The 22,424-nt window shown below is 50.1% G+C and overlaps 1 protein-coding gene and 2 long non-coding RNA genes across 6 annotated transcripts; 1 reads left to right on the top strand and 2 right to left on the bottom strand.

The window, feature by feature from the left end:
• Positions 1-415: 415 nt before the first annotated feature.
• On the bottom strand, positions 416-4,849 carry LOC148002330 (uncharacterized). Its single transcript, XR_015634831.1, has 3 exons — positions 4,527-4,849; positions 3,922-4,062; positions 416-2,613 (listed from the first exon to the last, which is right to left on the bottom strand). It is a non-coding gene; the product is annotated as an uncharacterized LOC148002330 (long non-coding RNA).
• P2rx4 (purinergic receptor P2X 4) lies at positions 3,149-21,079 on the top strand. 4 transcript variants are annotated; one of them, XM_087578173.1, is made up of 12 exons: positions 3,149-3,275; positions 9,068-9,215; positions 11,702-11,773; positions 11,880-11,952; positions 12,422-12,518; positions 16,887-16,967; positions 17,078-17,219; positions 17,314-17,450; positions 19,147-19,240; positions 19,330-19,395; positions 19,789-19,884; positions 20,347-21,079. In XM_087578173.1, the coding sequence occupies exons 3-12, from the start codon at positions 11,723-11,725 to the stop codon at positions 20,371-20,373; spliced, it is 864 nt and encodes a 287-aa protein (XP_087434299.1). In that variant the 5' UTR covers positions 3,149-3,275; positions 9,068-9,215; positions 11,702-11,722; the 3' UTR covers positions 20,374-21,079.
• On the bottom strand, positions 10,849-17,671 carry LOC148002329 (uncharacterized). Its single transcript, XR_015634834.1, has 2 exons — positions 16,485-17,671; positions 10,849-12,031 (listed from the first exon to the last, which is right to left on the bottom strand). It is a non-coding gene; the product is annotated as an uncharacterized LOC148002329 (long non-coding RNA).
• Positions 21,080-22,424: the final 1,345 nt, after the last annotated feature.

The raw sequence follows: 22,424 nt of genomic DNA, 5'->3' as shown, positions 1-22,424 counted from the left end.
GCTGAGACTACAGGCGTGCGCCTGGGTGGGAGAAGGCTTGTTCGACTTTCTATTGCCTGTTTTTATATCGTGTAACCGTTTTAAGTAACAGTACTTGGAATATTCCAGGTTCTGAGCTTTTATGAGAGGTGCGCTTCCTCTGTTTTATGAGATCTTTATACTGACTTGCCTCTTTTGAGGCCAAAACTGTAAATCGTGACAAAGTACAGGTACGTTTTTTCCCTTTTTTGTTTTCTGTGCTTTTGTTTTATCTTTTAAAAAAGGGGGGAAAATCGTAGGGGGCTGGAGAGATGGCTCAGTGGTTAAGAGCACTGACTGCTCTTCCAGAGGTCCTGAGTTCAATTCCCAGCAACCACATGGTGGCTCACAACCATCTGTAATGCTCATATAAAAATAAATAAATAAATCTTTAAAAAAAAGGGGGGGGGGAATCGTTTCATAATTCAAGGTTCAAAGTTCTGTACCTAGGTCTTTATTGAAGAGGTTTGAGCTCAGATATTTGTGCCCTTTGTGGCTGTTAGATTTAATTTTATATAACATAACATAGGAGCAGGCATTCAACTTCCGTCTTTTGCAAGAGGCTGTCCTCTGGCTCGAGTCATCTGTTGAAGCCTACTCTTTCCTCCTTGGATTGTGCTGGCATCCTTACTGAAAAACTCTTACTAAAAAATCCCTGAGTTGCTCAATACCAACCACGCTCAGTCAAGCACATGACAGACAGAAAAAGCAACTGAGCGCGATTAAAATCTAAGATTCGGGGGCTGAAGAAATGGCTCGGGGGGTTAAGATGACACGCTGTCCATGCTGAGGACCAAGGTTCACTTCAAGCACTCAGGTCAGGTGGTCCACAAACAGCGCTGCAGCTCCAAGGGATCTGACGTCTTCTCCTGGCCTCTGTGGGAGAACGCACGAAGCCCTCCCAATAAAGGGCTGGGGAGGTGGCTTGGTGGTTAGGAGTGTACTGCTCTTCCAGAGAGCATTGTGGTTTTTGCTTATTGTGTAAAGATTATCCCTGTATTATTCAAATGCTCTTCCCTCTGCTCTTATCTCTGTTGCAGTCTGGACGTGGCACTGTAAATGCTTATTCTAAGATTCTCCATCTTGGTTCTTCTTCCCCCCCCCCCCCTTTACAAAACCTTTGTCCCCGCCTTACTTTTTACTGTCCAATTACAGGCCTCGCCTGAACTTGTGCCGGCCCTCACCTGTATATAGACATCAACTTACATCCTCCCGTCTCAAGTGTGTGTAAACATTCCTCTCCATTTATTCTCTTATCTGTCAATAAAAGCTGATCAACCAATAAAAACTGAGTAAAGAATAGGGCTGGGCTTCTGTCAGTGGGTAAGGGTGGTGTGGGGAGGGAGGAGGGGGAGGAGGGAGGCAAGGAGTAATCACCACCTGGAGAGGGTCCAGGAGATACCATGAGAACAGCTTGAAGCAGAGAGAGCCAGACCAATACTAAAAATCCAAGTATCTGGGGGATTTTGGCTGGGAGACAGGCAGCTTATCTTAGAGAATCAGAACGGATCAAGAACTGCTTAGATACTGTGCTGCAAAGCCTATTAAATAAATCTAATAGTTTCCGTCTCATTTGAGAGCTGGCTAGGATAGAGAAGAAAACCTTAACATTTGTAAAAATGGCTCATGACACACATCAGGTAGCTTACGACTGCCCACAACTCCAGTTCCACGGGATCCAGTGTCCCCCGGCACATGTGTCATACGCACACAAGTACCCGTAACAGGAAATAAGTCCTTTAAAAATGAATACATGATTTTTTTTAAAGATATCACAAAATAAGAAGCAGTCAGGGCTGGCAATGTAACTCCAGAGCCTTTGTCTTGCATATGAAAACGCAGAATGATTTCGAGAGGAATTAAGGAAATGTCACGTGGCTTATTCTTGTGTCTCAGAATTTTTGTAAACAATGTATTAGGAGGGGGCGGGCACATACCATGGCACATGTGGAAGACAGTCATGCAAGTTCTTCTTCCACCACGGGGGTCCTAGGGATTAAACTCAGGTTGTGAAGTTTGGCAGTATCTATGCCTACTCACTGACTGTAGAGGGAAACAGGGTCTCACTCTATACTTAGAACTCGGTATACAGACCAGGCTGGTTTTGAACTTGTGCCGATCCTCCCAGCTCTGCTTTCGGACTGCTGGGATTAGAGACGCCATACCAGGATGGTATGTTTTTAAGACTAAGCCATAGATTAAAACTTATAATCATTCAAATCGCATGATGAGTCTCTGGTAACACAGCGCTATGATTTGTGTGTGAAGAGTTCTCCTAAAGCCTTCATGTGTCGAAGGGTTCTTCCCCACACGGGAGATAGAACACTGAGAGAGGACTGGATTCTGGGAGCGATATGAGCGAATCATAACGTTGGGAGATGGTACAAAGGAGGGGAAGGCAGTTGGAGTAATTAATTCACTGGGAGCTGGTGTTGGAAAGACACGTCTTGTTCCCATGCCTTTCCGTAAGGTCAACTCCACCACGCTCGCTCAGATCAGAGGAGCCAACTCTGATGGAAGCCTCTGAAACCATGAGCCTAGATGCATCTTCCTCCCCTTTGTTTCCTCTCAGGTTTCCGACACAGTGACCAAAAGCTGAAGCGAACACATATGGAATAAAAGATTTGGAAAAATGAAAAGAACCGTGAGGAGTCTGATTAGAACCTAAAATCTCACGGATGTGACCTGCTAGATTTATACTGCACAGGGCTGAGACGCTCTCCTCCTATGCTCACTGGTGTAAGGAAGATACCTATTAACACTTCTTGGTTGTATCTGTTACACTAAATATATAACACCTAAAAAAACACGGCTCAAGGGAATGGATGTATGTGACACGTAACACTGTCAACTCAAGTCACTCACTGGCTTGAATTTTTCCAGTTCTCCCTAAGCTTGTGATGAGATATCCTCAGTGGCAAGATGGCTTCAAGGACACCTACCATGCTCTGGCTGTTTCTTTTTCTCAGAAGCAACTAAGTTATCGGACTTGGGGCAGGGACACCACCTGACTTCAGTTCTAGGAGGGATACATGGTGGCGTGTGTGGCTGACTACTACAGACATCCCTTGACAGGTTCTCTACGAATGTAACTCTTACCCAAGTTCCCCTGGGGCACGGCTTGTTCTGCATCCAAACTGCTGAGGTGTCCTTTGCAACAGGGAGGAACCCATCTGCCTCTCAAGTCCTAGGCCTGAGGGGGTCATTACCCTTGTTACTCTCGAGCTGACCCTGCTCCCTGGACCCCTGCCCCTGAGGTAATTCGTCCCTTAGGGCTAAGGCACTCTGGGTTGTTAGTCTTGCCCCTTGAGGGGGTCACGGGTCGGGGCGTCACCCCGGGGTGGCGGAGGGGGAGGAGACGCGATCCTCAGGCTTCGCACCGCCTATTTCCGGGCGTCGCCGCGAGCCTGCCCGAGCTGCTGGGCGGAGCTGCGGCCCGGAGCCGGCGGTGGCGAGGGGACCCACAGTGGCCAAGGCGCGGAGCGGTCGGCGGAGCCATGGCGGGCTGCTGCTCCGTGCTCGGGTCCTTCCTGTTCGAGTACGACACGCCGCGCATCGTGCTCATCCGCAGCCGTAAAGTGGGGCTCATGAACCGCGCGGTGCAGCTGCTCATCCTGGCTTACGTCATCGGGTGAGCGGGCCTGGGGAGGGGCCGCGGCTAGGGGAACCCAGACTGCCGGAGACCTGGCAGCGCCCCCTGGCTCGCCCTCGGAGCCCGGGGCACCCGCTGAACCGGCCAAGCCCCTCCTCCTCCTCCCCAAGTTCAAGGGGCAGCGACACGCCCTCGCCGGGCTCTAGCCACCTGGAACCGGCTTTTGAACGGGACACTGGGGACAACTGGAGGTCCTACGTGCTGAACCTTGTTTTAGCTAGACCGTCACCCCATCTTTCTTGCACCCTTACCTTCCGACTTGCTCCATGATGCTCTTTGACTTGGTGGAGGGACTGCGCAGGGAGGGCTGAACTCTTAACGCCACAGTCTTCCCTTCGCTTCCAAGGCTCGTGATTTTCATTCGGTACTTTCTGGGTCTGTGGTTTCGGTTCCTTTAAGAAGCGTCTGATAACCCAGGACCCTTGAGATGTCACACTTCCCAAACGTGTCCTAAGGAGTCACTCACTTCCTTTGCCTTGTTGAATTGGTTGGGAATAGGAGTACCTGCCTGATTTTGATTCTAAACTCTGCTCCCCGAATACTGTTTATATATACCTCCCACCACTTGGCATTATTAAATGGTTAATTTTAATTGGACGCACCTGTAAGAATTTAATACACCCCAGGAGAGGTGGTGAACGCTACCTTGCCTCCGGGGCCCAATTTCAAGGTATTCAAGTGTCAACAGCTGCTAGCGTGACAGGTGGATCTGTTTTCTTACTCTTTCTAAAGGGCCTAAAAGCACGGGTCCCTAAACTACACATTGGAATCACCTAGGAATCCACAGAAAATATAGATTGCCCGTTCACAAGCTGACACAGAGGGCTTACCAACCTCAGTGCCGGACCACACTCACCTGAGAAATTTTTGTGTGACCTTGGGTAGATGAATTAGGTACACAGGTGGTTGGAGAGGCCGCTCAGTGGTTAAGAATGCCTAAGACACAGCCTTTAATCCTAGGACTGGGGTGGGAGAGGCGGCGGATATCTGTGAGTTCAAAGCCAGCCTGGTCTACCAGAATTACATAGTGTCTCAGATAAATAACAAGCCAGCAGGTCTCCTGCTTGGTGTGAGGTCTGGAATCTGTTCAGACCGCCTTAGGGCATTCGCAAGAGTGCAGGTTTCCCTCACAAGGTTGCAGGTTCCAGCATATGGAAGCAGTAGACACTAGGTAAAATTTGCTGAAGCCGGGTTTCGGTAACCAATAAGTCTGCAGTCCCAGCATTTATGGGCCTTGAGGCAGAAAGATGTTGAGTTTAAAGCTAGCCTGGCCTACATGAGATCCTGTCTCCAAACAAGTCCTCTGTAGATAAAGTGTCTTTTTTTTTTTTTTTTCTTTTTTCTCGGAGCTGGGGCCCGAACTCAGGGCCTTGTGCTTGCTAGTCAAGCGCTCTACCACTGAGCCAAATCCCCAACCCCGATAAAGTGAGTCTTAAGATGAGGCCTTGGAGGATTTATTCAGTCGCCGGTACCTGAAACACCTGGACAGTCAGTCTGGACTTGTTAAGTGTCTGAGGGAGTAGTTTCCAGGGTTCAGGATGAACTCTCAAGTAGTGAGATATGCAGCTAGCCAACTCGGATTGGAAGTATCTAGAATCAGGAGCTCTCGGCTTTTGCTCTTCTGGGCTAATCTGTTCACTGATGAGAGTCTGTGGCTGTTGTCATTTTAAGAGGGCCATGTGCAGCCACTGAGTGCTTAAGCTATCTCAATTAAAATGCACTCAAGCTAAAAACAAACAAACAAAACCCCACTAGGTTTTGAAGGTATTTCCAATATAGTAAACCAAGAAAGTTAAATATCAGTACTTCTCCCACTGGGGTACCAAGAGCCTTTTGCATACCAGACTAGCTTTGTGCTAATGTTTAAATGCTGCCTTGGTTTTTGATTACGTATCTGTGTATGAGTGAGGGAACATGCCACATGTGGAGGCCAGAGAACAACTTTTAGGAGTCAGTTTCCCCCTTCCATTGTAGGTTCCGGGGATGGAATTCAGGTCCTTAGACCTGCACAGTGATCACTTTTACCCGATGAAACCACCCCACCAGCCTGTATTGTGAGGAGGTTGTGGGGCCTGGGTTGGACAGGCTCATGTAGCCCAGGCTATCCTACACTGGACTCCCAATCCTGCCTCCACCTCCCAAGTGCAGGATTATGGGTGTACACTACTGAGTCTATTCCACTCTGATACTTTAGAAGTTGATGTCTCAGAGTGGCGGAGGCACAAGTCTTTAATCCCATCGCCTGGGGAGACAGAGGAAGGTAGATCTCTTGAGTTTGAGGCTAGCCGGTTCTACAGAATGAGTTTTGGGACAGTCAGGGCTACCCAGAGAAATTCTGCCCCCAGCCCGGAAAAATTCTATATTGGAGCACATAAAAATGTCATTAATTGTTCTCTTCCCTTTCTTTTCTTTAAAGACAAGATCTGTAATTCTCTGGCCAGTAACATGATATGAGTTCTAGGCTGGTCTAGAACTGAGATTAGAAGCATTCACTGGCACACCTGGCTTGCATTCTGTTTCCAATCGTGGACTCTTGCCGTGGAACTACCCTCCCTACCCTACCCTACTGTATTCCATTTCTGTTGGGCAGCATAGTGGTAGTAGGGTCTCCTTACACAGAAGCGCCTGTCCCGATCGATCATCTCTAAATCAATAGTGCTTTCACTTTTACCCATCTTCACTACGACCAACATTGACTCATGGTATAAATTCAGGACTTGTTTTTTTGTTGTTGTTGTTGTTTTGTTTTGTTTTCCTTTTTTCTGGAGCTGGGGACCGAACCCAGGGCCTTGCGCTTGCTAGGCAAGCGCTCTACCACTGAGCTAAATCCCCAACCCCTCAGGACTTGGTTTTAAGCTTTTAGCTTTTAGCTTTTGTTGTTTTGAGACAGAGCCCAGCTCTGCAGCCTGGGTAACCCTGCACTCACTAAGTAATCCAGGCTGGCCAAGGAATCCGCAAAGTGAGTTTTATGCCTTAGCCTCCTGAGTGCTGGGCAACTCATCACACCCTGGCCTTTGTTAACTTCCTGGCTTCATTAATCTTGGTGAAAAGTGTGACCTCTTTCTGCATGAAGCGAGTCTCCTCAGAATTCCCTGTGATCTTCTTCACGTGACGAGCAAATAACTAAGCCTGTGGTGATGGCATCTCTCCCCTTCCTGATTCAGCACCTCGGTGTACGGAGTCAGGAAACCCGAAGGCTTTCGGCCCTCACCTCTCCACCAGAGTGGATTACAGGGAAGCACTGGTGCTGTTGGCTTCCTGGAAGCCCCGTAGGAGAGGGCTCCGTGGGAGAGAAACCATCTTTAGGATGGGCAGAGGATCGAGGATCAAACAAACCCAGGAGAAAGTAACCCAAGAGCCAGGCAGTAGGGGTGCACACCTTTAGTCCCAGTACTGAGGATGCAGAGGCCAACAGATCTCTGATTGGAAGCCAGCCTGGTCTACAGAGTAGGTTGCAAGGCAGCCAGGGCTACAAAGAGAAACTCGATCTTGAGAGAGAGAGAGAGAGAGAGAGAGAGAGAGAGAGAGAGAGAGAGAAGGTAACCGAGTTCCTATTTCTGAAGTCGCTCGAGGTGTATCTGGAGTAACAGACTGGTGTTCTGTAGCAATGTGACGGCAGCTTGGCAGTGTTCAGACTGCCCGGCAGTGCTTAAGATAACTGCTCTCGTCTTATTAACTTATCTCCCTGAAACCCTGTAAAGTTCTGTTATCCTTCAGTGTAAAGGCAGGACAAGCTGAGGTGCGGAGCAATTAAGTGACCCAGTGACCCCGTCACACAGACAGATGCCTTCAGGTGTGTAGTTAACTCAGCCCAGGGGCAATGCCCTTCCTTTAGAAGGAAGGAGCAGGAGATGACCAGAATCCCTGGGGGGAAAAGATGGGACTGTAAAAAGTTTCCCCGGGGGTTGGGGATTTAGCTCAGTGGTAGTGCACTTGCTTAGCAAGCGCAAGGCCCTGGGTTTGGTCCCCAGCTCTGAAAAAAAAAAATAAATAAATAAATAAAAAGTTTCCCCGAGGGGCTGAGGGGAGAGCTCAGACAGTGAAGTACTCAATGCACAAAGCTGGCCGACCAGAGTTTGATCCCCAGAATGAGGTGCTGAATCACACGCCTGTAATCCCAGCCCTGGGGAGGCAGACACAGCTAGGACCCTGGGACTCAATGGCTTAGCCTAATCATCCAGCCCCAGTTAGATCCTGTCTCAAAGAGACAAGGTGGAAGGAAGCCAGCCGTGGCGGCAGCACGTGTCCTTAATCCCAGCACTCAGGAGGCAGAAGCAGGTGAATTTTAGGGAGTTCAAGGCCAGCCTGGGCTACATAGTGAATACCATCATAGTCCACACAGCAAGACTGTGTCTGAAAAAGTGCTTGCTAGACTGATGTAGAAGTGCACGCCTTTAGTCCCGGTAATCGGAAGGCAGAGGCAGGCAAATCTTTGTGAGTTCGAGGCCAGCCTGGTTTACAGAGGACAGCCAGGGCTACTCAGAGAAACCCTGTCTAAAAACAAAACAAAACAACAACAAAAAAAAACCAAACAAACAAACAAAAAAAAAAACCAAAGTGACGATATCACAAGCCCAACAACTTGAATCTGGTCCCCAGAATTTGCGAGGGAGAAAATCAACTTCTAAAAGTTGTCGTCTGACTTTGACACGGGAGCCGCACCCACCCACAAATACCCACACACCATACACCAACCAACAGCTGGGTAGAGCAGCTCACCCTACAGTCCCAGCACTTGGGAGTCTGAGGTGGGAGGATTGCTACCTCAGAGTCTGAGTCTACCCTGAGCCTCAAAGCCGGTACCCAATCAGCCAGGGCTACGTAGCAAAAGCCTGTCTTAAACACCCAAAGTTGCCTCAAAGATAAGGTTCTCTTGACTGGAGACAATAGTGTCTCAGAGGATTTTCTGGCTTGGGTTCAAATCCCTCCCCTGCCGCTTCCTAGCGATATGACCATAGGAGCGCTTGGCTTAGACATTCTTTGTCCCTGCTCCTATCTATACATTGTGGGTAAGAACAATGCTATGTGCCCCATAAAGTGGTTGGGACTAAGTGACCTACTGTGTGCAAATCAAGTGGAAACTATTGTTCTGATAACCTACTTTTGGTGAGTCCCATAGATCAGAGTGTTTAGAGGCTCTTCAGACATCCAGGAATAGAGGTAACGTTCACTCTGTATCTCCTGGATACTCGACGACTGGGCTCGCCAACCCCGGCCTTCATTTCCCACAAATAACCAGTGGGACTACTACGCCTGTTCACGGTAGCAGAGTGTAGACGTTGGGTAGCTTTTTCCAGTCACATAGTCGGTAAATGCCACACCTCAGTCCTGTGGCTATCGGAGACTCCCCGGTGCCAGTTCGAATTTACCGTCCCTATGACCTACTGTCTTTCACAGGTGGGTGTTCGTGTGGGAAAAGGGCTACCAGGAAACGGACTCCGTGGTCAGCTCGGTGACGACCAAAGCCAAAGGTGTGGCTGTGACCAACACCTCTCAGCTTGGATTCCGGATCTGGGACGTGGCGGACTATGTGATTCCAGCTCAGGTATGGCTTGGCGTGACATCTGTGCGCAGGAAGCCCTTTGCTGACTTTGTCCACATACAGTGAGTGGCCCCAGTTCGCCACCTCCGGGCCCAGGCTGTTTTAGCCCAAGCAGGCAATACAGTCACCAGATCTCCCTGGGATGTCATTTCTTCCACAGAACCCTTGAGAGCTCTAGAGAGAGCTCTGTAGTATGGCTGGCTCCAACCCAATACTCTGTCTTTCCCACACCTTCATGTCTCCAAGCTCTTGAGAGTAAGGTCTCTTTTTTCTAGCGCCAGAGGCCTCACACATGCTAGCCAAGCGCTCTACTGCTGAGTAGATCTCCAGCCCAAAAGCTGCAGGTTAAACATTGACTCGGCTATGAGCCACTTGGCCAGGCCCCGCCCTCCAGTCTCCTTCCACACAGCTGGTGTGCTGGCAGCTGATGGGCTGGCTTGGTGTGTTTGGTGGCCACATTGCGTGAGCTATGAGCACTTGGCTTGGAGCTAGGAAAGGGAAAGCAAGGACTTCAAGCTAGTCTCTTCCAAAGGACCTGGGTTCAGTTTTCAGCACCTCTGTGGTGGCTCACAACCATTGGCAGTTCCCCAGTTCTAGGGGATCTGATGGCCTCTTCTGACTTCTGCTGATACCGTTATGTTACTGGCTCCCAGACTCTTCTCTAGAGTCTTTTGGTATTTATTTGTTTTCGAATGTCTCACTATGCTTGCCCTGATCTGATGAACCCAGAACTTACTGTGTAAACAGATCGGCCTTGAACTCACAGATCCTTCTGGCTCAGGTTCCTGCTCTAATTAAAGGCACACACACCACCACACCCAGCCTTTAGCATGCTCCCCCTCCCAACCCCCTCCTCCGGCCAAGGAGGGGAACCCAGGGCCTTGCACTTGCTAGGCGATCACCCTACCACTGAGCTAAATCCCCAACCCCTTTGGCATGAACAAGTGCCTGTGTGTATACCTGCAGTGTAGCACGTGTGTGCAATGCCAGCAGAAGTCAGAAGATGGCGTCAGATCCCCCTGGAAGTGGGGTTGCAGGATAGTTGTGAGCTGCCTGGTAGGCGCTGGGAACTGGATCCAGGTTCTCTAGAGGAGCAGCCAGTGCTCTTAGCCGCAGAGGCATCTCTCCAGCCCCTACTACTCTTCTCTATGTGTGGAATTGGACATAGATTCCAGGGCCTTGTGACTGCTAGGCTAGTAGTCTACCACCTACCCTCCCCGGTATGTTTTCGAGGTCTGCGTAAGCAGCGAGCGTGTATCAGCATCTTAGCACGCTTATGGCCAAAGGCTAATTCCATTGAATGGATAGAACACAGTTAGTTTTTTTTTTTTTTTTTTTTTTTTCCAGAGCTGGGGTCCGAACCCAGGGCCTTGCGCTTCCTAGGTAAGCGCTCTACCACTGAGCTAAATCCCCAGCCCCCGAACACAGTTAGTTTTCCAGACGCTTTAGGCCTTTGGCTTGTTTCTACCTTTCGCCTGTTGTGGAAGTGCTGTTAGTAACATTTTTGTGCAGCTGTCTGTTTCGGGTGCTTTTTTTACTCCCTGTTTTATCTCTATGTTATAAACCTCCATGGAGGTTGACCAAGGGACCATAGATTTGTTTTTTAAATTGTGTTCTTAAAATAATAAGTAATGTTATTAATAATATTTAATTATTAATAATAAAATCAATGTTATTATTGTTACTATTTTAGATGTTTGAGAGTTTTGCTTAGATAGGTCAGAAGAGGGCAATCAGATCCCCTGGAACTGAAGTTGCAGATGCTTTCGAGCCACCTGGGGTGGGTGCGAGGAACTGAACTTGTATTCTCTGCAGAAGCATCCGTTGTCCTTAACCTCAGAGCCCCCTCTCCGTCTCCTTCAATTACATTCTTAAGGAAATTTCTGGACAGATTTCTTGGTGCACACCTGTAATCCCAGCCCTTGGGAGGTGGAGACAGGAGGATCAGGAGATCAAGAGCAGCTTGGGCTATATACAGTTGGAGGCCACCCTGGGCTACGTGAGACCCTGTCTCAGTCGCCCCTCCTCCACACAAAAAAGGACTTACTTTCTTTCTTCTTTCTTTCTTTCTTTCTTTCTTTCTTTCTTTCTTTCTTCCTTCCTTCCTTCCTTCCTTCTTTCTTTCTTTCTTACTTTCTTTCTTTCATGTCCTCTTGACTTCTAGCTTTCTGATTTTTTAATTCTCAAATGCTTTCCTTGTTTTAGGTATATCTTATTTGATTTTATGTGTATAGGTGTTTTGCCTTGCATGTATATCTGCACACCTCTTTTGTGCCTGGTGCCTGTGGAGGCCAGAAAAAGGTGGCAGGTTCCTTGGAACTAGAGTCATTGACCCTCGTGAGCCACCATCCAGATGCCGGGAATCGAACTCTAGAAGAGCGGCCAGTGCCCTTAACCACGGAGCGATCACTCCAGCCCCATCTGCCTTCCTTCTCGGCCCCACTCACCTCTTCTTAGGGAGACTCAATAGGGTTCCCTCCTCCCCACAGGAGGAAAACTCCCTCTTCATTATGACCAACATGATTGTCACCGTGAACCAGACACAGAGCACCTGTCCAGAGGTAGGTGGCTCTTTGGGAAAGCCCCTCGGTGCTCCAGACCGGCGACTGCTCGTGGCAAAGTGTGTGCAGGCCACATGGAACCTGTCTGTGTCCATCCCTTTTCCAGATTCCTGATAAGACCAGCATTTGTAATTCAGACGCCGACTGCACTCCTGGCTCCGTGGACACCCACAGCAGTGGTAGGGATGAGTAGCTCGTGCAGCTGGGACATCTCGGCCGATGCTGGACCAGGGGAAAGTCACACTTCCTGTGGCGCATCTGCAATAGAGAAATTGCAGAAATAAGACTCTGCCCCACCCACTTCCCCACCCCGGGACACAGCTCAACGGTAGAGAGCACAGGCTTGGCTAAGACGAGCCCCTCCCCCACTCCGTGAACCTAGGGGAGCCTGCTGTGAGAGCAGTCCCAGGGGCCTTCTTAGCCTTCCCTGTGTTGCGCCCCTCTCTGTGACTCCGTGTCACTTTGGCAGCTCTGTGGCCAGCCCTGAGGCAGCCCCTCTTGTTCCACTTCCATTTTGAGACATGGTCTAAATCCTCTAACTTACTAAAGATGGCTGCCCAGGATCCTCTGGGTCGCCTAGTGTACCACACAGGGATAGAAGATGGGCGACAAGACTCCCATGCCCCCGGACCTGCCCTCTCTTCACAGGAGTTGCGACTGGAAGATGTGTTCCTTTCAATGAGTCTGTGAAGACCTGTGAGGTGGCTGCATGGTGCCCGGTGGAGAACGACGTTGGCGTGCCAACGTGAGTCCTACCCAAGGCTCCCCAACCTTGGTTTTCAGCCTGGAGGGAGGTGACAGGGTGAGGTGAGCCTTTGTGCTGAATTCTGTGTGCACTCTTGTCCCGAGTGGGGCTGTTCTACCCCGAGAGAGTGGTTGTCAACCACAGAGCGAGATGACCACAAGGGTTTGTCACTTGCGATAAGGCTGCAGGTGGCTTACGTGTGCTGGAGCACTGTCCGTTGCAAATAGCCGACAGGAAACAGTTCTCCAGTTTTGGTCTTTTTTCCCCCCTTTATTTTTTCCTTGGGGTGGGGGTGGGGTTCTTTTTTGTGACACAGGGTTTCTCTGTGTAGCCCTGGTTGTCCTTGAACTCACTCTGTAGACCAGGCTGGGTTCGAATTCAGAGATCTGCCTGCCTCTGCCTCCCAAGTGCTGGGGTGAAAGATGTGCACCACCATTCCGCTGGTCTATTTTTTTTTTTTAAAAGAGCCTCATTATATACCCTGGGATGGCTTTGAAATTTTTAAAATAATTTTTAATTATATCTGTGTGTGTATACATAACGAGGTTTGGAAAATAACTTGCGAGTCGTCTCTCTCTTCCTGCCATTTCGGACCAGGAATGGAAGTCCAATCCTTTGGCTTTACAGCCCTTTACTTTGCCCCCTGAGCAGTGTCAGCAGCCAAGCCCTGAACTCTTGATCTCCTGCCTCCGCTTTCTAAGTATTGGGAATACCGGCATAAGCTATCATAACCTGGCTTGGGGTGTCTCAGGCACCGTGCTCACATACACCCAACCCCAACCCCCACACACACATCCAGCGCATGTCAGTTAGTCCATCTAACAGAAAAGACTGAGCTGGGCTACATCCGGGGATCACAGAGGACCAGGTTCCTTCTGCCTCTGCCTTCCTCAGGGTGGCTTCTTCTGCAGCCCTGGGCTTATGTCTCCCATCCTGTTTGTGCAGCCTGGACGTGTCCATCACTGTGTCACCCGTGACTCTTCTCAACCCATAATCATGGCCTTTGCTTCTTAGCTTGGACTTGGGTCACATATCTGCCTCTGGAGCTGGGTCCACCATCAATACCGCCCAAAAAGTACAGCCTGAGGCGGGGGCAGGCGTAGCTTGCAAAGGAAACTGGGGGCCCTGTTGCCAAGGGAATGAGGTGGTGAAATCACAAAAGCTACATCATAAACAACAGAGGTTCCAGGGGCCCTGGGCACCATCTTCCCAGTCACTTCAGTGCTTGGCACGGGTGGAGGCAGAGGCTGCAAGTAGAGACCTGCATGTAGCCTGGGTTTCTGTGGTGTTCCGTCCTGTGGGAGACCTGAGGAGCAGGAAGCTGTGGCCGCTCAGCCTAGATGTGCTGTCCCTGGGGGAACCCTGTCAGCTCAGGCACAGGGGAAGCAGCAAAAGGAGAGGGATCCTGGGGTTTGGGTCCTGGAAAGGATCTTTGAGAACTGGAGTGTCCAACGCTGGGGCCACTGGCCACTGGCCACTGTTGAGGTTTTTTTAAGATACCGGGTCTAAAGTAACGTGTACCATTGATGTGACATGTTGTGGCTTCTGAAAACTACGACCGAGACAAATGGCCTAAGATCTGGTTAACATTTTATGTTGGCCACATAATTTATTCCAAGTCCTGTGACATGTTGGGATAGTATATACTAAATGTCACTTCTCTTTTACATTTAAAATTTCTTTTTTTAAAAAAGATTTATTTATTTATTTTATGTACAGCATTCTGCCTGCATATGTGACTGCAGGCCAGAAGAGGGCATCAGATCCCATTACAGATGGTTGTAAGCCACCATGTGGTTGCTGGGAATTGAACTCAGGACCTCTGGAAGAGCAGTCAGTGCTCTTAACCACTGAGCCATCTCTCCAGCCCACATTTAAAATTTCTTAAAGAGGCTGGGCATGACGGTGCATGCCTTTAATCCCGGCACTCAGGAGGTAGATTTCTTGTGAATTTGAGGCTGGCCTGGTCTGTGTAGTGAGTTCCAGGACAGCCAGGGCTATGTAAAGACACCTTCCCTCAAAACCACAAATTAATTAGTTAATTATATTTCTTCAAGATTCTTTTTAAAAATTACATGTGTATATCTATCAAGTGCCTGCAGTACCCAGATCTGGAGTTAAAAGCAGCTGCGGGGGGCTGGGGATTTAGCTCAGTGGTAGGGCGCTTGCCTAGGAAGCGCAAGGCCCTGGGTTCGATCCCCAGCTCCGAAAAAAAAGAACCAAAAAAAAAAAAAAAAAAAAAGCAGCTGCAGTCTGCCTGACCTCAGGTGAAAGAGCCCCTAACCACTGAGCCGTCTCTTGAAGGCTTGCTTTTGTTATTGTTCCCCACACACACACAACGCACACGCACACCCGTGCGCACACACACACACAGGAATGCACACACACGCACACAAGCATGCACACATGCACAGACGTACACACACACACATGTGCGCGCACGCACACACACACAAATATAACCTGGTCCGCCAGGCCAGTAAGGTGGCTCAGCAGAAAAGGCCACTTGCAGCTGAGCCGAGTTCTAGCCCTAGAACGCACATGGTTGAAGGAGAGAACCAGCTTGCACTGGTCGTCTGATCTCTATGCATGAACACAGGGTTAATTTTTTGTGTAAATGTGGCCTCCAGAAAACTTGAAGTGTGGTGTAGAAACAGCCATGGTGGTGCGTGCCAGGGATTCCAGCACTCAGGAAGCTTAGGCAGCGGGGTGGCAAGTCCAAGACCAGTCTGGGTGATCTATGGAGACTCCATCCAAAGAAATAAGAAATCACACTGGGTGGTGATGGCGCACGCCGTTAACTCCAGCACTCAGGCATCAAGGGCAGATGGGATCTCTATGAGTTTGGGGCCAGCCTGGTCTACAGAGTTCCAGGACAGCCAGGACTACACAGTGAAACCCTGTCTCCAAAAATCTAAACACTGGAAAGAGAAGAAATCACATGGCTAAAGTTGTGTTTGATAATGTATTTAGACCAGACAGCACTGTTTCAGGTCTGAGAATTCACACGAAAAGGTGGTGCCTGTGGCACAGGCTTCTGAGCCTCCTGCTGTAGAGGTGTGCTTGGGGTTCACTGGCCAGCTAGCCTAGTCTGACTGGTGAGCTCCAGGCCAATAAGAGACCTTGTCTCAGCGATGGACTGTGTTTCTGAGGAAGATACCTCCAGGTATGCATGCAGACATAAAACCTGCATGCACACAGAGACACTTAAAGGAGATGTCTCCATTCCTTCTTATTCAGTCCCTTCCTTTGAGTCAAGGAGGAAACCCTGACTTGGGATATCTTGGTTATCACCTCCTGATTTGTGTATCTTACTAAGAATCAGATCCAGACCACACACCCTGCACAGACAATCCTATTAACTACAAGTTTTAACATCACTTCTCTGGGAGTTAATTGAGAGCAGCCCAATTTTTATGGATGCATACGAACTGTGGTATGCCCATACAATGGAATATTACTTTGCCTTTAAAAAGAATCAGGTTCACCTAAGAACTTCCTCCGAATAGGTGACCCTCCTGGCTCACTCTTCCCAGTGCTGGCAGAGCAGATATCAGCCATAACGGACTGAAGGGGCTCATTTTTAAATGGCTAATGCTTTTTAGTTGAATTTCACTTCATTGTGAAAAAGAAAAGAGCTGCCTATAGGGTACACCAGTATTAGGGGGACGATACAGAAAATGACATAAATGGAAAAACCCTGTCGTGACTCCTCCCTCTGGATAAGGAATGGGGACTTCAAGTTTGAACCAGCTCCAGGCCCTCACTTAGCATCAGAAGTGTCCCGCTCAGCTCCCCTCGTCAAGTGGCCGTTGGTGGCTTTGCTGCTGATGCGTGGCTGAAATGAGCAGCTACATTTATAACTTCAAAGGTCTCATCTGCCTCAGATGAGGCCTCCTCCACAGAGGGGGTCAGACCGACCCTTCTGGGTTCTTACAAAACGAGTCGCTTTGGGAACAGACTCACCTTGTATTGTCAGCCGCAGGCTGAGGTGGCACCTTTTCGAGCTTTCTGGCAGCACAGTTTCCTTGTCAGCAAGAATGTCCCTGCTGGTGAACTCCTCTGTGTTTTGACTTATAAAACCAGATCTAGCAAGCATCCGTAACCCATGAACACCTTCAAAGGCAAACAGGCCAGCAGCTGCTGGGGGAGTCACGGTGGTCACAGCCAGCACCCTGTCCATTGAACACTTTGGACAGGAAGTTCTGCCCCTTCAGAGGAAGGCCTGGTGACCTAGTGTGACACAAAAGAGAATAGAAAATGCCAGACGCTCCCATTCTCCGTGCCAGAGTGGCACTGAACTGTCGGGAAGGGAAGGGTTGCACAGCCGTGCACGCGTATATAATAACCATTACAGTTCTCTTCCAGGCCGGCTTTCTTAAAGGCTGCAGAAAACTTCACCCTCTTGGTAAAGAACAACATCTGGTACCCCAAGTTTAACTTCAGCAAGTAAGTGGGGGCCGGGCACGTGCGTTCTCAAGCCTCTCGATAGAACTTCAGGCTCGCTCTCCCCCTGAGGTTGTCCTCACTCAGACTCTCTGCTTCCTCCCTGACTTCAGGAGGAACATCCTCCCCAACATCACCACGTCCTACCTCAAATCGTGCATTTACAATGCTCAAACGGATCCCTTCTGCCCCATATTCCGTCTTGGCACAATCGTGGAGGACGCGGGACATAGCTTCCAGGAGATGGCAGTTGAGGTAGGTGGCCAACATGGCTTCTCGTATCTTCTTGGCCCCAGCATGGGCCTGAGTTCTTGAAAGCCTAGCTTTTCTCTCCTGCTTTCCCCCACAGGGAGGCATCATGGGTATCCAGATCAAGTGGGACTGCAACCTGGATAGAGCCGCCTCCCTTTGCCTGCCCAGATATTCCTTCCGGCGCCTGGACACCCGGGACCTGGAACACAATGTGTCTCCTGGCTACAATTTCAGGTACACCCACATGGTGGGAGGACGAACAAATGTGGGTCGAGCCTGGGCTGCACCGTGAGAGCTGCATTCAAATCTGCCGTCTGAGAATGCTGCCCTATCCGTCTCCCTGGGACCTAAGAACAGACAACGCGGAATGGCCTGAAAGAACAGAATTTTATTCTCTGAGAGTTCTGAAACCTGAAGCCTGTAGTCTGCATTGCTGTAAACTCTATGGCCAGACCCTTCCTTCCTCAAGTGTTTGGCAGCTATTAGCAGCCCTTGGCTTATGCATGTGTCACTGCCTCTGTGGTCATGTGGCTTTCTTCCCCCTTATGTCCCCCTCTGTGTAGCTAAGGATCACCTTGAAATCCCGAACCCCCACCATCACCCCAGAGGTATGCACTCCCACATCTGCCTTCTCTGTCCTTTTTATGGATGGCCAGGAACTTGCTGTGTAGACCAGGCTGGTTCAAACTCCAGAAATAGGACTGCCTTAGCCTCCTGAGTGCTGGGTTGAAGGTGTACCTGGCCTAGTCTCTCTTCTTGTACATGAGATTTAGGGTCAACCTTAATCTAGCACGACTTCACTACATCTGCAAAATAAGGTCACCTTTGCGGGCCGTAGGTGGAGATGAACTTGAGAAGGGACACTATTAAATCCAGGAGACCCTGGGAAGGTGAAGAGAGGCCTGAGAAGCCCCTTTGCCATTTTCTAAAAGCAGTCAAATCCTGTGTAGAGTTAAGGAGCATTTGCTAGGTCGGGTTTTAAAAGTTGCCCTTGACTCCCCCTAGTGGTAGCTTGTGGTATCAACATTGCGTGCGGTAGTGAGAAGACTAGGGCAGCTAGCTATTCGAACCCTCTCCGGGGGTCAGGTTTGTATTGTCCCATCCCTGTTCCTGCAGGGCTCTTAGGGACCACTGTGGAGACCTCCAGCTTGGGTTGGAATCCTAGAGCTGAGAAGTTGACAGATCCCACAGGACTCCCAGCCCCTCGCCTCTGCCCGCACCAGTCTCCCCTGAGGGTCCCCAGCCTGGACCATAACATAGAAGTTGTGGACCACATAAACCCCAGGCTTCAGGCCTGAGGTTCTGGAGAATGCTCACTAAGGCTGGGGCCTGGCAGAACAGCAGTTGGGGCGAGCTTTCTTCCGGAGCTAATGAGGATCTAAAACCGAGTAGTTGCCTATTTAAGACAGATTGACCTTTTAGTTCCTGGACTGCTGGGGTTACAGACTTCCCTGGCTTGCACTCTGTAGCTTGGAGGGTGGGTTGTGTAGCTGTTATGTCAGCTCAGTTGTGTATCTCAACCCACCCAGCAGATGGTAGCCAGAGAGGAGCCCTGAGGCATGGCGTATCCCACCTGGAGCCAAGCTTCCAGGCTGAGGCAAGCGACCGGGCTGGCTCGGTCCCCATCCTTCAATGCAGTCCTGCAGATCCCCACTGGCTGAAGAGTTCCCTGTTAGTACGCAGGATTCAGAAAAGCCATTCAGATCAAGAGGCTTCCCATCCTGGGGGAGGATGCTAATGGAAGGGGAGTCACTCTGCTCCTCCAAGAGGGCTCCTGGTCCCTCCTGCCACATGCCTCACATTAACCGGGAGGCTGGCCCGCGGTGCTTGGTGTCTGTGAAGCCACCAGAGCAGCCCATTAGCCAAGACCAGTTGTGCCCGGGGACCTGGGTCTAACGGTCTCCCCATCCCCTCCCGTCTCTGCCTCCAGGTTTGCCAAGTACTACAGGGACCTGGCCGGCAAAGAGCAGCGCACACTCACCAAGGCGTACGGCATCCGCTTTGACATCATCGTGTTTGGAAAGGTGGGCCCTCCTTTGAGCCCCGCTTGGAGAGCAAGCCTCCCACCGTCCTCCTTTCCATCATCACCCCCGTCTCCTCCTGTCTTGCGCAGGCTGGGAAGTTTGACATCATCCCTACCATGATCAATGTTGGCTCTGGCTTGGCGCTCCTCGGGGTGGTGAGTGGCTAGAGTTGTTTCCCCGTCTGGGCCTTTCCCGCTTAGTGAGCACTGTCCGTCCCCTAAACCTTAGACTTGACTACACCGGATGCCTCTAGGGGCGAGGAGGAAGATTCCCTAGAAACCCCACCTCTGAGACCAAGCCCCTCGGTCAGAGTCTAGTCTGATCCAGAGAAATGGAGATGCCTTTCCTCCCTGGTCGATTAGACCTTCAAGGAAGGGGGTCTTAGAAAGCGACGGCTAGGGGTTGGGGATTTAGCTCAGTGGTAGAGCGCTTGCCTAGCAAGCGCAAGGTCCTGGGTTCGGTCCCCAGCTCCAGAAAAAAAAAAAAAAAAAAAAAAAAAGAAAGCGACGGCTAAAACAAAAACCCTGGTTCGTTCTGTGCTAAACCAGGCGACGGTGCTCTGTGACGTCATAGTCCTCTACTGCATGAAGAAGAAATACTACTACCGGGACAAGAAATATAAGTATGTGGAAGACTACGAGCAGGTAGGCTCCTGTACCCGGGATGGGCGCAAAGTGCGACACCTTGCCTTTGTCTCTTGTCCCCATGGAGACCACCAAGCGAAGGCCCCCCCCTACAAAGGCTGGCACCGGCCAGCTGATCACCCCAGCTACACCTGTGCTAGCATGTATTTCCTTTCTTCAGCTGGGCTCCCTCTCTAAAACCCAGCTGTCTTTCACCTTGCACTTACCGCAGTCACACCTTGACTGGGATAGTGGGCAGCAGGCCAGCATCTCCATCCACACCGTGCACACGCTCCTCTTGCGGAACGAGGGGTTTGTACCCTACTGTGAGACCCTCCAGAACCAACTCGAGACCTCTCTGTTGTTCCAGATCCTTCCACAAGCCCTCAGGAAAAGCACCAAGCTGCTGTCCGCCATCCGTCGGTGGCTGGGCACATGGTGGCAACACAGGCTGGGTAGTTACTGGTTCTCTCCTCTTCGCAGGGTCTTTCGGGGGAGATGAACCAGTGACGCCTAAAGTTACATTTCCACCCCGCTCAGCCCGCGAAGCAGAAAGATGGGGAGAGATGGCTACTGCGTCTGTCACTCTAGAGAAAGCTCCAGAGTTTCAGCTCAGTTCTCCACTCCACAAATACTCAGGGTTGCCCAAGCACGTCTTGTTGAGCCCGGTTCTTGCTCTGCTGCTCAGATGGGCTTCAGATACAAGATCCTCCTGCTTCTGCCTCTAGGAATGCTGGGATCATACATGTTCACTGCAATGCCCATTTCCCATGGGAGTTTTGGCATTTTTTACATTTTACCTTTCCTTTGTATACATCTAAGGCTGGCCTCAGACGCAAGACGTTCTTCCACCCTATACACCCTTTTAATCTCACTGTGTGTGGGAGGGGGGTCGTTTGCACACGACGCACGGTGGATGTCTGGTGTGCTGTTGGCTGGGCCACCTGTGGCTTATACAGTGTGAGCGTATGGAGGTAGGAAGGGTCTGAGAGCAGAGACACTGCTGTGGCTTACGGACAGGCCCAGGCTCTGTCCACGCACTTTATTTCTAAGGAAGGAGGCTCTCTCAGGTGCTGTCAGCAGGCCTGGGACACCATTCCTCTTCCCTATAATCAGAGAAGTTGTCCTTGTAGCAAAGGCAGGGTTAGCTTTTCCTTTTATAAGGGCTGTGTTGAAATGACCTAGGACCAAACATTAAAAGAAATAATTTTTTAAAGATTCTTGTCTGTTGTCTCTCGGCGTGTGAGCCGGATCCTCCTTCTGTTATGAAAGTTGTCAATGTACAAATGGAGTCACCAAAGAAGTGGTCAGGCTGGGGTGGGAGGTCTTTGTGTGTATCTGCCTGGTAGGAAGTGGTGTATATGCATGGTCTTGCAGTGAGGGCCACTTCTAGGAGCAGCTAGAGTCCCTAACCACTGCTTTGGTCACTGCCTGAGATAAATGAGTGACCAGAAGAACTTGTCCCTCACAACAGCAGGATGTAGGTCTTCTTTTACCTTTCAAAGTTTGCCTTGGCTGTCTGGCTGTACCTACATGCCACCTCTGTCCTGCCCTGGCCCACAGGGCACTCAACATCCCGCACTGCACCCTCCACCATCTCTAAAGAGGCTCTTCGCCTTGGAGCACCTCCTGCTGTCGGTATTTGATTGTGACAGCCTCTGCGGTAAATTCTACGGTGGGCTAGCCTGCCATACTCAGGAGAGCTCAGACTGCTTCTGGCAAGAAGTTTTGTTTTTAAATGTGCTGAGGTGGGGGCTGGAGAGGTGGCTCAGTGGTTAAGAGCACCAGCTGCTCTTCCAGAGGTCCTGAGTTCAATTCCCAGCAACCACATGGTGGCTCACAACCATCTATAATGAGATCCGATGCCCTCTTCTGGTGTATCTGAAGACAGCTACAGTGTACTTATATATAATAAATGAATAAATCTTTTTAAAAAATGTGCTGAGGTTAGGGGAGGTAAGGCTTATGAAATGGTTTTTAACAAAACTCTGGTTTGTGTGGCTTTTTTGTTTTGTTTTGTTTTTTTGGGGAAAGGTTTTCTCTGTGTAGCTTTGGCCATCTTGGAACTCAAGCTGTAGACGAGGCTGGCTCTGAGCTCATGCCTGCCTCTGCCTCTAAGTGCTGGGATTAAAAGCGTGCATCACCACTGCTGGGCTGTTGTAAGAGTCACATCATGGCGGGAGATGGCTCTGTGGTTAAGAGCCCCTGCTGTCCTTACAGAGGACCTGAGTTTGATTTCCTGCACACACATCAGAGGTGTCACAACTGACTGTAACTCCACCTCTAAGGGGATCTGACCTCTGCCTCTCTCCTTCACAGGCAACCATGACACGTGCACAGACAGACAGACAGACAGACACACACACACACACAGAGGGATGTTTCTTTTTTTAGGTTCCACGTGAACACAGATCAAATGGAACGGGACATTTTAGGGATGCTGGTACGGTTAGACTATGCCCCCCCCCCAAATTCGCATCTTAGAAACTGGATCTCTAGTGTGAGAAGATGAGGAGAGGGAGCCTCTTGGAAGGGACTGAGCCACCTTGGAAGGGTTTAAG

Source organism: Rattus norvegicus, chromosome 12 (genome assembly GCF_021556685.1).
Source record: "Rattus norvegicus strain SHRSP/BbbUtx chromosome 12, alternate assembly SHRSP_T2T, whole genome shotgun sequence".
NCBI classification, from domain to species: domain Eukaryota; kingdom Metazoa; phylum Chordata; class Mammalia; order Rodentia; family Muridae; genus Rattus; species Rattus norvegicus.
Note: the sequence above shows the minus strand (reverse complement) of the source record. Positions and strands in the feature narration are given on the sequence as shown.